The sequence below is a fragment of the Mesoplodon mirus genome, assembly GCF_964341445.2.
Source record: "Mesoplodon mirus genome assembly, chromosome: 4".
Classification (NCBI taxonomy): Eukaryota; Metazoa; Chordata; class Mammalia; order Artiodactyla; family Ziphiidae; genus Mesoplodon; species Mesoplodon mirus.
In genome coordinates, this window is record NC_138979.1 from 35,295,304 (window position 1) to 35,308,241 (window position 12,938).

At 39.2% G+C, this 12,938-nt stretch overlaps 1 protein-coding gene across 1 annotated transcript in view; it reads right to left on the minus strand.

The window, feature by feature from the left end:
* ADAMTSL3 (ADAMTS like 3) overlaps positions 1 to 12,938 on the minus strand; it is a 394,591-nt gene that overhangs the window by 98,689 nt on the left and 282,964 nt on the right. The window contains 2 exon segments of the mRNA XM_082617479.1: positions 7,877 to 8,056; positions 8,169 to 8,361. Of these exon segments, the coding sequence (XP_082473605.1) occupies positions 7,877 to 8,056; positions 8,169 to 8,361 (373 nt within the window).

The following is a 12,938-nucleotide window of genomic DNA, read 5'->3' on the forward strand; positions in this document are numbered from 1 at the left end:
TTGATTACTCTTAATCCTGTGCTTAAATGAATTTACGATTCATCTTCCATCTTTTTTCACCAGCACCTGTGCCTTCCTGGATTTTTTATTTTTAGTCATCTTGGTGCTTCATCATGGCCCTGCAAGTTTTTCGAGACAGGCTTATGGGTATGTATGCTCTGACTGCCTCTCTTGCCTTTCCACATGAAGAACAAGATGAAGAGAAAATACTTGGGTCATACTTCCTTTCCTTTTGAACTGTGCAGACACTGCTTCACTGTCTTCTTGCATCTAATGCTACTGTGAAGGTGTAGGAGGCCAAGCAGAGAATTTTTGTTGTTTATTTGTTTGCCTTTTATGTTCAGAGCCCTTTGGCTCCTTTCTTTACCAATGAAGTTCAGCACCTAAGCAGGCTATGTCTTAGTGGGTCATACTTTAGTGGCACGTAGTATACCATTATGACTTGCAAATTAAAGCTTTTATTAAAGGAAACTAATTCCCCTTAATTATCTCTGAATATTTTTCTGTTCCATTTGTTTTGTTCTTCTCACAAATACCAATTACACTTAGGTCTAATCGCCTCTCTCTGCCTTTCCATATCCATCATTGCCTCTAAAAACCCATTTTACATCTTACCCTTTTTCATATCATTTTATATGAGTTATTCCAGCTTGTATACCATAGCTGTTTCCAGTCGTTTTAATTACTTTTTGTTGCTTGTAAAGTACAAGCTGCTGTCTAAAGTTCTTCTTTTCACTTTTTTTCCCTGACTATTCCAAGTTGTCTTTTCATCTTCTGTTGACTCATAATCTCTTTCTGAACTCAAACCTCATTTTAAAGCCACTTTCCCCCCAGACATCATGACTATAATTTCCTTGGGAATATGGAGTCTATTTTTCAGAACTTTTCTCTGGGTAATACCTTTGTGATACTATGCTGTTCACATGACTCTTTCTTCCTGTTCCTTTCCCCACACCTTAACTTCTTTCTTCCCCTTCAATTTTTTCCCCCAGTTTTGATGCATAGTTTTTATGCCGGAGCTTTTTGTTTTTTACATCTTTATTGGAGTATAATTGCTTTACAATGGTGTGTTAGTTTCTGCTTTATAACAAAGTGAATCAGTTATACATATACATATGTTCCCATATCTCCTCCCTCTTGCCGGAGCTTTTTAACTGCAGCTGGCTGTTTGTGAATACCACGGGTTTGGGGAACGAGCTAGTGCATTTCCATAAGTTTGCTGTCTTCAACAGTCTGCCACCAAATTTTTATTTCCTTTGCCCATATATCTCTTCAGATTTTGGCATTGAAAGGGTCAGTGGGACTCAGGGAACAGCCTCTTCAGTAACTCGTTCACTGTGTAATCATCCAGCAATTGCTGCCCTCCTTCCTCCACACCACTCCATTTCTGCAGCCTTCCTTGGCTGGGAGGCCTAAACATGTGGCTTCTCCTGCAGCTCCATCTCCCCCATGGCTCTGTAGGGACAATCACGGTGTTTTCAGGGGCAGCGCATGGTCCCCCATCTAGTGTCTGTAATCAAAGAACCATTGAGTAGGCCTTTCAGGACCATCACACTTACTCCTAGGGAAATCTATATCCTGCTCGTGCCTGAGGAAATCTTTGTCAGCCCTCAGCCTTCCCTCTCTCATTTTGGTCCAGATTTTACGGTCTTTGGCAGGTGTGTCTCATAATTGATAGTTTGGGCTTGTGGCCATTTATTTCATTGTTCATTAAAGACAGGATGTTCCTGCTCTTTCATTCTCTTTGTGGGTATTTTGCTGGGTTTCACAGAAGGGGAATGGAATTTTTTTAAATGCCTTTATTGTCCTCTTTAACAGAAAGCCCTAATTATTAATAGTTTTCAATACAGAGGGAAGCTTTTTGTAAGCTTTTGAACAAATAATTCAAAATTACCATTTAGCAACTTATGATGTATTTTTTTAACACATCAAATCATCATCTAGGAGGTTTCCATAGAATATAAAAACAGTAGTTACATAATTGCCAATCACCACTCATAAGCCATTTCTCATGATCAGTATTTGACTTTTTCTCCCCATTATGAATGGGAAGACCATTTGTAAACCCCTCTTCTGGATGGAGGTCTCACGTGACCTTGTACCTGCTAAGTTCAAGGTTAGCGTGCCATTAGAGAAGGTTCACAGCTGAGACAGCATAGATGACAGGACCAGTGCCATTAATTATGACTCATAAAACAGCAAATTTATGCCAAAGCTTCTATGATTTATTCCATAGAAAAATGGTAGATTCCTCTGGAAGAGCTCATGGGAACAACATACCCTGAGTTCTTGTAACTTTGGAACTATTTGTCTGCGACCTTCAAACTTGAAGATCAGTTGGGCAGGACAGAAAATCCTTGGTTCACATTTCCTCTTTTAGTACATTAAAGATGTTGCTCCATTGTTTTCTACTATGAAGTGGTATTGTTGGGAAGTCTGATGCTAACCTGGTTTTCTTTCCCTAGTAAGTGACTTGGTCCTTTTGCCTAGAAACACTAACACATTATTCTCTAATCTTTAACATCCAGTGTCTTTAGTAGAGTATGTCTTGATATTGACCACTCTGGGTCAATTTTCCCAGGTATATGGTGTGCCCTTTCAGTGTGGTGCTTGGAATCTTTTATTTATAGTTTTGTTCTGTTACATTGTTTTGGTTTTCTTTTCTCAGGACTCTAATCGGGTCTCATCCTTCAGACCAAACTCTAAAGCTGCATTTTCTACAACACTTTCCTGGGACTCAGGCAGACTCAGATGTTTCCCCTCAATTTTCACTTATTTCTGTAGACGGGACAACTTTATTGGACTTTATATACAATTTTTTTCATCGGTCTGCCTCATTCAACTGTGAGCTCATTGAAGACTGTATTCTTGATTGTCTCAGATTCCTGGTACCTGGAGTAATCAATCATAGCAGTGCTCAGTAAATGACTGTGAAGATGCTGAGCTGTGGCAATAGGCATACTCAATTTAGAAGAAGATTCTACAAGTCTATTTATTTCAGTCAACAAGTAAGAGCATTTCTATCCTAAGTACCTGTCTTATCAATAAGCTGAAACTGTCTTGTTGATAAGATTGTGTGTGTGTGTGTGTGTGTGTGTGAATATCCCTTTCATGCAGTTGTATGCTAGTAAATGTTTCACAACAGGTTCATGGAAAAGAGGGCCCTGATTGTAACATTTGCCAATTTCTGTGGTGTAAATATTCCCATCAGGGCTGATTTCAAGCTGTCATCCAAATGTCACTGAATACAATGTAGGAAGAGATCACAATTGGTTCTCGAAAGCTAGTATGAACTGGCTCCAACACACTACTGCCTTCCTGAGTCATAATTAATAAATCTATTGAAAACTGGAAAGCCATATTTGGAAATCCATGTGTCCTGGGCATATCTTGAGCTGTACTTTGTAAAATGCCTCATGTATAGAGATCTTTCCCTTTTTACTTAGCATATGGACATATTTCAAGAATTGAAGAGTTGGCAGGTATAGGTAACTGCATACAGGAGGCAAAGTTAGAGATGATCAGAAGTGTTGGAAAGATGCTGGTGCACTGACAGGGACAGGAAGTAGGTGGGGGAGCTGGTTGGGAATAAAGAGGGTGTCCCTTTGCTTTCCCATAATGAGGATACATCCTACTTGGGGAGCTAAGGACAGGTACTGAAGAGAACGCCGGAAACTGTTCCTGGAGACAGAGAGTCACCTATAGAAGTCAGAGAAGTCCCACCACAGAATCATCAATGGAGGAAAAATGCAGTGATAAAAATCAAAGGGTCAAATACTGAGCTTTTTGGAGATTTGGAAGAAGGCAAACCAATAGAAAAGATGCAGTTGGGTAAGTAGGAAAAATAAATAACACCGAGAAACACCCTGAAGGAGAATGATGAAAGTGGACAGAATGGCCAAATGCTCCATCAAAGTAGAGAGAACAAAGAATGAGGAGAGGCTACTGGATTTCAGTCAAAGGAATAGGGTCACAAAACAGTCCACAAGGGGTATGTGGATTGCAGAAATCCACCTTCAGGGAAGACTGCCCCATATAAGTGTCGATGCTCCTTTTTTTTTTTCAAATTTATTTATTTATGTAATTTATTTATTTTTGGCTGTGTTGGGTCTTCGTTGCAGTGCACGTGCTTCTCATTGCAGTGGCTTCTCCTTTTGTGGAGCACGGGCTCCAGGCGTGTGGGCTTCAGCAATTGTGGCACACAGGCTCGGTAGTTGTGGCTTGCAGGCCCTAGAGCGCAGGCTCAGTAGTTGTGGCACACGGGCTTAGCTGCCTTGCGGCATGTGGGATCTTCCCAGACCAGGGCTCGAACCTGTGTCCCCTGCATTGGCAGGCAGATTCTCAACCACTGCGCCACCAGGCAAGCCAATACTCCTTTTTGGTAACTAGAAAAGCAGTGTAAGAATTGAAGTTTCCTTTCTGCCTAAAACTGGGTTCAGATCTAAGGAAATCAAGGAAAAGGAATGAGCCAATGAATGAACAAAGCCCAAACATGCCATGAATAGAGCTAGTGTCGGGGAGAGAGGAGTATTCCAGCTGTAGCCTGAGAGGCCTGGCTCGGCGAAAAGCGGAAATTCTGGTATGGCTTTTCAGTCTCTCTGGGTTCAGGGGTAGTGGCCAGTTCCAATGTGGAAGGGCCTCATCCAGAACCACAAGAATGAGCCATCCCATGCCAGAGGGACAAGCCTGGCAAAAAGCTTTAGGGACAGTGGCAATTTGGCATCAGAGTCTCTGTCAAAACAAAGCAACTCAGAAATGAGAGAAAATTTCAACCATCAAGAGAAAAGCTGATTTCCGTAGGAAACACAAACTGCTGGGCGACACGTGGGACTAACTGGACCCAAGTCTGAACGCTGGCTCTGCCTTCCTGTGCACATGGGCACACCTGCTCCTCCTCCCAGATGCAGGTGTCCTGGAGATGTGGCCTTGGTTAGGAGCAGGAAGATGTCCTGACTGTGCTTGGGCTGACCTCTTGGAGTGTGCACAAGCTTGCTCTCGCCTTGGTGAATGGTTGCCTAGGAAACTGATCTGCCTCAGGTCCAGCCCAGCCACGTGGCTAACCTCTTCTGTCTCCTCTTCTTTCTTCCAGCAAAATCTCTTCCAGTGAATGATTTTCCTGTCCTCTGTTAGCTGGCCTGAGCTTTACTACAGCTCACTACTTCAACACCATTTTGCATTTCCCCTGTCTTTGCAAAGGCTCTTGAGGAAGAGTATTTACCTGCTCAGAGGTCTATAGGGCCCAAGGACCTGTCAGCAATCTCATGGCCACTGGCCTCAAGGACACTATAGGCCAGATGAGAAGACCATGTGGATGCTCAGGAAGTAGCTCCCCATTAAAATGCAATAAAAAAAAAACCTGGGGTCATTATAAGTTAAAGCTGGGAAATGCTGTATGATTTTAGGGAGTGGAAGACTTCAGAGGAGGGAAGCTTAGAGCTGGGCCCAGGATTTGAGGGTAACAACAAGAGCAAAGACACAAGGCAAGCCTGAGTAAACGTGGTAAAGGGTGTTAATTTAGTGAAACATACCCAGCAACTACAAATTCCGTTATATCCAGAGGGAATGGACAGGAGAGGAAAGCAAGGATGTCAGCCCCAGCCTCTCCTCTAAAAGGCCAGTGAGAAGAGTTTGTTCAGGAGGTAGGATGGAACTGTGAAGGCCTCTTTTTTCTCAGAGGAAATAAGAAAAGAGATGAGGAGGGTGTGGTATTTTAGAGCACGGCAGGGGTTCTAGGTGCTCCCGGGCTGCATCCAGAAACAAGGTGCCCACCCACCACCTCCGCTCATGCCTTGTCTTTCCCTTTTCCTGCCTCTTCCTCTTGGGTTAGGGCAGCACTTGCTCACAGAAGTTATTTCCCAGAGCCATACCTACTTTGGACACATTGAAGGGCTAAGCAACCCTCCCAAGGATGAGGGGCAGGTAGGGAAATGCTTCTCAAAGGGTAATGTGCCTGACAACACCTGGGGATCTTGTTCAAATGCAGATTCTGATTCCGTAGGTCAGGGTGGGACTTGAGATCCTCATCTCTTACAAGTTCCCAGCTTCTAAAAAGATGCCCATTTGGCTGGTCCCTGTGTCACACTGAGTGCAGTAAGGTGACCAAGCATTCACGATGCCAAGAGTTCTCTCCACAAATGCGTGGCTATCCCCTCCCTGAAGTTCAGCCCCTAACCTTATGGAGACGGTAACCAGAAGCATTTAATGAGGGTTTGGGGAAACATTTAGGTAGACCCTCAGTGACCTGGATGAGGACCATGACTTGTGGCCTGTCAGTTAAGATAGTTTACACATACTAGCACTTAATTGAGCTAGACAGTTAAAACAGGAAAAATATAAAACTGTAGAACATGCAGATAAAAGTACTATCGATCCAACCTATGCCAAAAGGATGCTCAGGGGGATGGGAAGGCTCCACTCTGTTAGGTGTTTCCATACCTAATATCTCATGTTATCCTCAGAACAACCACTGTGTGAAAAGAAAGGAAAATGGAGGCTCACACAGGTTTAAGGATATGGAACGAGGTCACCTGCAGGCATTAAAGCTTGTAGGTTCCATCATGGGTCTGTTTGGCTCAAAAGCTCTTGTTCTTGCATGAGAGACATGAGTGTACACAGTTTATACTAAACTTGGGTCACACAAACTCAGGTTTGAATCCTAGCTCTACTCTTGGGAAGGCGACTTCAGTCTGAATGTACCTCTGTTTTCTCATCTACAGAAATGGATACATCTGCTCCCAAGGCCGTCGTAGGATGAGACGGGAGTGGTATCATACAATAGGTTGCAACCGTACCATCACTGAATTTAGGACTCAGGGAAGGTCATAAATGTCAGTTACTGCCCTTTCTTATTTCTTGAGATTATTTCTAAGGTTAGATTGCCCCTCTGTTCCCAGAAGATATACATTTGGGGCAGTGACTGGAGATTAGAGGACCCTCATTACGGACCTCAACTACCTGCTTCAGAACCTTTGCTAAAACCTCAGCCTATAGACAGTAAAGATGCAGCAAGACTGGAAGAAAGAGCTGGAATAAGAATAAAGGGGGCTGGAATATGAGTCCCATCAGTTCAAGGAAAGCCCTGCAAGGTATTCTGGGAAACTGAAAGTTGATTTTTCCGACCTGTAGGAGGTGACTTGATGGACGCAGTGATGGGAATACTTTGAGGTGTTAGATGGTGTGGAGATGAGAGAGTGGTACAGAGGCCGGGAATCTGGTGGGCAGTGTAATATCAAAGAGAGAACCCTTGGAATAAGGTTAAAAGGCATGGATTCTGCTCCTACCATGCAGCTTATTTCAGCTATTTGGGTTTAATTTTCCCCACCTGAAAAATGAGGCATTGCTACTAGACTATATTAAGTCCTGCCAACACTAAAATGATAGTTTGGAATTCTGCTTATTGCAATTAATGTGAACTTGAGAGGGTAAATGGTAAAATCAGCAATGGTATCAACGGAATGCAGAGGAAGTAAAGGTATGGAAAATTTTCAGAAAGTTGAAATGTCAGGGTTTAATAAATAATTCTATGTAAGGAGACCTAAGGCAGAGAAGAACCAAACTGATTTTGAGTTAATCCTGGGATACAATGACTTTGGTTCTTCCAAAAGAAAGAAGTAACGGGATTTGGTTTAGGAGAAACGTGTTGAGTACAGTTTAAGTAATATTGAGTAAAAACTGAAAACGGATCATCAAGTGTAGGTCTGGACCAGGGCACTTACACAACCCAGAGAGTGAGTAAGTGCCTCCTGAAATTTTGCACCCTAGACATTCCACTCACCTCAAACTAGCCCCAGCTCTCATCTCAGGGAGGAAATATCGAAAGGCTGAAAAAAGGGAGGAGCAGAAAAGAAGGGACGGTGAAGTTTGCAATGGCCCTTACCTTTGACCAGTCTCCCACAGTTAGATGTGGAGGACAGTCTGTTCTGGCACAGGACTTATGAGAAGATGCCTTGGGTCCTTGACACAATTCATCTGAGAGACTCAGAAAGCTGCCATCCGTTAACAGCTGCTGACAGGTAACCCTGCGATTCTGAGTTCCCCCACCACAGGTCCTGGAACACTGAGAAGACAGAAGGAGGTGAGTCAACGGGCTTGGCCCTCTTCAACTTAGTGCAATGCAGGGCTCTTACAATCATCAGCCTGGCGGCCGTGGAGTCACCAGTCTGCCATACCTGCTGCCATTCTTCAATATGCCAGCTGGGAGGGCAATCAAACTGATTGCATGCTTGTAAGGCATGGGGCTTCTCATCTTGGCATTCCTCAGGAGGGGAGGGGGATTCCCCAGGGTGCAGGCAGTACACTTCTCGGGTCTGGATTCCAACACCACAGGTAGCTGAGCAGGGTCCCCAAGAGCCCGTGTGCCACCTGTACCAAAAAAAACAAGTGGGCAACATTAACTGTCCAATGGACTCTGTGCAGCAACCAGAGCATGGACAAGTTCCTCTCTGGACTTCCAGACTCCACCCACCACATCCAGATCCTGGAGTCACAGCATCAACATATGCAATTAAAGTACAGAAATACAATGTTTCAGGGCAAGAAGTGTCAGGAAAGGGTTTAAAGATTTTACCTGTTTGGGAAAGTCCAGAGTAAATTTCTCTCCATCCTAACCTACCACCCTACAGCAATAATAAAATCTTAGTTTTGTTTTGAATAGAGCCCCAAGGCAAGGATGATTTATATAGGTGCCAAAAGAATTTTAAATGCTTAAAAGCACACTTCAGGAAATTTTCAGGGCACCTGGATTCATTATTTGGAATATCCCTAAGAAAATTCTTTTATGTTAGGATTACAACATATATATATATATATATATATATATATATATATATATATATATATATATGTATATGTATATGAAATGTGATTCCTTTCCAATAAGATCTTGGAAAAATCAGGTTTTCTCATGAAACATCTGTAAAAATTAAAACCCAGGGCAGCTGCTCATGATACATATTTCCAAGTTGCCTTCAAAAAAGATTCTCTCAATTCACACTCTCACCAAAAGCAAGTGAGATGGCCTGGTATCTTACAGCCACACCAACACTGGACAATATCATTTTAAAAAGTCTCTGCCCGTCTGATGGGTAAAAAATTGTATACAATGATTATTTTAATTTGTGGATATTTAATTCTTAGTAATCATGAATTTTTAACTAGTTACTGTAAAGATATATCATGAGGAAAGAATTTTTAAATGCTTAAAATGTACATTAATAAAAAAATGCTTGCTCCAGGGTAGTTTGTAACAGCAAAAAATTAATTAATTAATTAATTAAATTTTACAAAGTGGAAGGAGGCCATCTAAACATTTAATAATAAAGGGCAAAATAAATAATTGTCTATTCATAAAGCACCATGCTAGCAGCCATTAAAGGTAAAGTAGATATATAGTTAATGACATGGAAATACATTCATGTATTTTTATTAGAAAACAGGTCATAAAATAGCCATGTTATTTTATGCACTATAAACGCATGCAGAAAAAGAATATGGATAATTACACATTGAAATGTTAACACTGATGATCTCTAAGTGATAGGATTTTTATTTTCTTTATTCTTGCTAGTATCTTTCTCCTGATTTTCTTTATAATAAACATTCATTATCAGAAAAAATGAGTTCTTTGAAAAATTATTAGTGTTTATCTAAAGGTGATTTTTCAGTTTTTCTGATTTCTAACTTTCTCTAATAAACATGTTTTACTTATGTGACTAAGAGAAAAAATGAAGAACAGTATTAAAGACAAATAGAGCAAAAAGAGTAAAATCTTAATTTATGAAGGCAAGAGTTCACAATGATGATATAACAAATAACGAGACTGAAAAACAAGCACAAATATGTATGAAATATGAGATGTTAGATATAAGAAAAATGGAAGGATATGTAATAAAAAAATTTTAAGCTGTGAAATACTTCTCTAAGCTCCTGGCTTATCAGAAAGATGAATTTTAATAAGAACATAGAGAACTGAATAATACGTTTGAAAATTTTGATGAAATACATGTTATTAGGCAACTACAAAAAGTTCTATTCAAGAAAGGGACTAGAGCTTGCTAATTGTGTAATTGAGTGCCTACAAGTTTCTAAGAAACAAGTGAATTCCTATGTTATTTATAACGTTCCAAAGTAAAGAAGAGGATTAAATATTTTAATGTATATTATGAAGCTCGGTAAAACCTGAGCACAAAATCTGACAAATGTATATAAAAAATATTTTTTACATATGGTTATATATTCTGAATTCTAAATAAAAGAGAAATATGCATCCTAAGTAAAATGAAAGCAAGTCAATCAAAGGATTAAAATAATACACAGTACACGCTATGGACTGAATGTTTGTATCTCTCCCCAAATTCATATGTTGAACCCCTAACCTCCAATGTGATAGTGTTTGGAAATTAGGCCTTTAGGTAGAAATTAGGGTTAGAAGAGGCCGTAAGGGTGGGGCCTTCCTGATGGGAATAGTGCCCTTGTAAGAAGATAAACCAGAGAGCTTGCTCTCTCTCTCTCTCTCTCTCTCTCTCTCTTTCTGCCATAAAAGGACACAGTGAGAAGGCAGCTGTCAGCAAGCTGGGAAGAGAGCTGTCATCAAACACTGTACCCTGCTGGCACCTTGATCTTAAAAGTTCTAGCCTCCAGAACTGTGAGAAAATAAACTTTTGTTGTTTAAGCCACCTAGTCTATCACATTTCTGACCACAGTGGAACTATATTAGATAATCCCCCAAATATTTAGAAATTATGCAATAACCTTTTAAATTACTCATGGGTCAAAGAAGAAATCACAATGAAAATTAGGCAGTATTTTTAAATGCATGTTAAAAAATATGAAATGTCAAAATCTGTGGGATGCAGCTAAAGCCATGATTAGAAGAAAATCAATGTCTTAAATGCATATATTAAAATGAAAGAAAGACTGAAAACAATAATCTATTTCAAGAAGTTAAAAAAACAGTATATTAGACCAAAAAAAGTAAGGGAGAGGAAACAAAAAGAGAGATGAGAACAGAAATGAGTAAACTAGAAAACAAAAGTTGGCTGTTCAAAAGACATATAAAATTGATAAATTTATGGTGAACTATGAAAAACAAAAAAAGAGACAGCATAAACATAAGAAATTTAAGGGGAATCTCAAAGGCATTAAAAATAATAAAAGTATAATAGGTGTAAAATGAAAAACATTATGTCAAACAATAAATAAATTTGAATTTAAATAAATTTAAAAATTGGATTTTTTTAACTTTAGAAATTAAAAAATTCAATTAACATGCAAAAAGACAAATGAATATATAAACCAGCATTTATATTCCTTTAGCACTTATCCTTAAATTATAGCATGTATCACTATAAATATTGATAATAAAGTCTAGAGTTTCTTGGTATCTCTATTCCTTTTCTTGATCAAGATGAAAGGGCTTCTTGAACTACTCTCATCTGTTACTGTTGTCTAGAATTCTGTTTCTCCTGACTTTTCCATACTTATTTTAATCACTCCTGTTTTGTTTTGTTTTTCTACAGGTTTGGTTGAGTTCATTATATTTTTCATTCTGCTTTCTCCTCTGCTATCTTTTATCCTTAGAGTTACCCTTGGAAATTTAAAGGGCCTATTTAACATCTCTAGAGTTAATCAAAATTATTTCCATCTTCACAAATAGTACAAGGGGCTTAAAGCACTTTAACTCCACAATCAACATTTGACCCAGTTTTAAAAGGCTTTGTTGTCCAATATCTATTTCAAATCCACATTCAGATATTATTATTGACTTGCACAGTCAGTGATTCTTTTTTAGATAGCTGTCTTTACAATGTACTTTGGTCAGTATTCATTCTTATATCTCAGACTGTCCCTCTAGGATCAGTTTTCTGCTTAATAAACACATTCTTTTAAAATTATCTTTAGTGAAAGTTTGCAGATAGTAAAGTCTCCTGGTTTTGCTCACCTAGAATTTCTAACATAATAGTAGTTAACATTTATCGATCACTTACCATGGGCCAAGCTCTTTTTCGAGTATTTTACATGTATTAATGCACTTAATCCTCACACCACCTGTAAGGCCACGGTTTGCTGACCCCATTACAATCTGAAAACACCTTTGTTTCATCTTTGAAATATTGTTCACTAAGTATGCGATTCCAGGCTGACAGTTATTTCCTCTTAGCCATTTGAAGATAATATTCCACTATTACTAATGAGAAGAATACTGTCAGTTTTTGCTGTTCCTCTTATACATCTCTTCTCTCTGATTGCTTTTGAGATATTTTCTTTGTCTTTGGAGTTCCAAGGCTTCCCAACCATGTGTCTAGGTGTGTATCTCTTTTTATTTTTCCTGCTTGGGATTTGTTGTAACTCCAGATTCTCAGGATTCATATTTTTCATTAACTTCAAAATATTCTTAGCCATTATCTCTTTGAATATTACCTGCTATCTTTTTGTAGCTTCATTTAGATACACATCTTCTCAATATTTCCTCTGTATTTCTTATCTCTAGTGCATATTTTACATATCTCGTTTGCTCTCTGTGCTTTTTTCCAGGTAATTTCTTCAGATCTCTCTTCTACTTCACCTGTTTGCCCCAGTCCATAACTTTTAAATGTCAGTGATTTTAAATTTAACCTCTAGATATTCTATTAGGTTGAACCATATGAAATTGCCAATATTTGACCATTTTTAACCAATGAAATTTAAGTTTTATATGGTTCAACCTAATATTTGGTTCTTTAAAAAAACTGTCCAAGTATTTTTGATAGGTTGTTCCTAGCTTAGGTTTTCATTTCCAGTTTTGTACCTTTAAGTATTCTAAACAAACTTATTTTATATTCTGTATCTGATAATTCCAATTATCTGATGCTCTGTGTATCTGATTTCCCACTGATTCTCCCATGCTGTTTATTCCTGAGTATTTTGATTTTTGTTTATGAGGTCATTCCCATTAGGTCTTT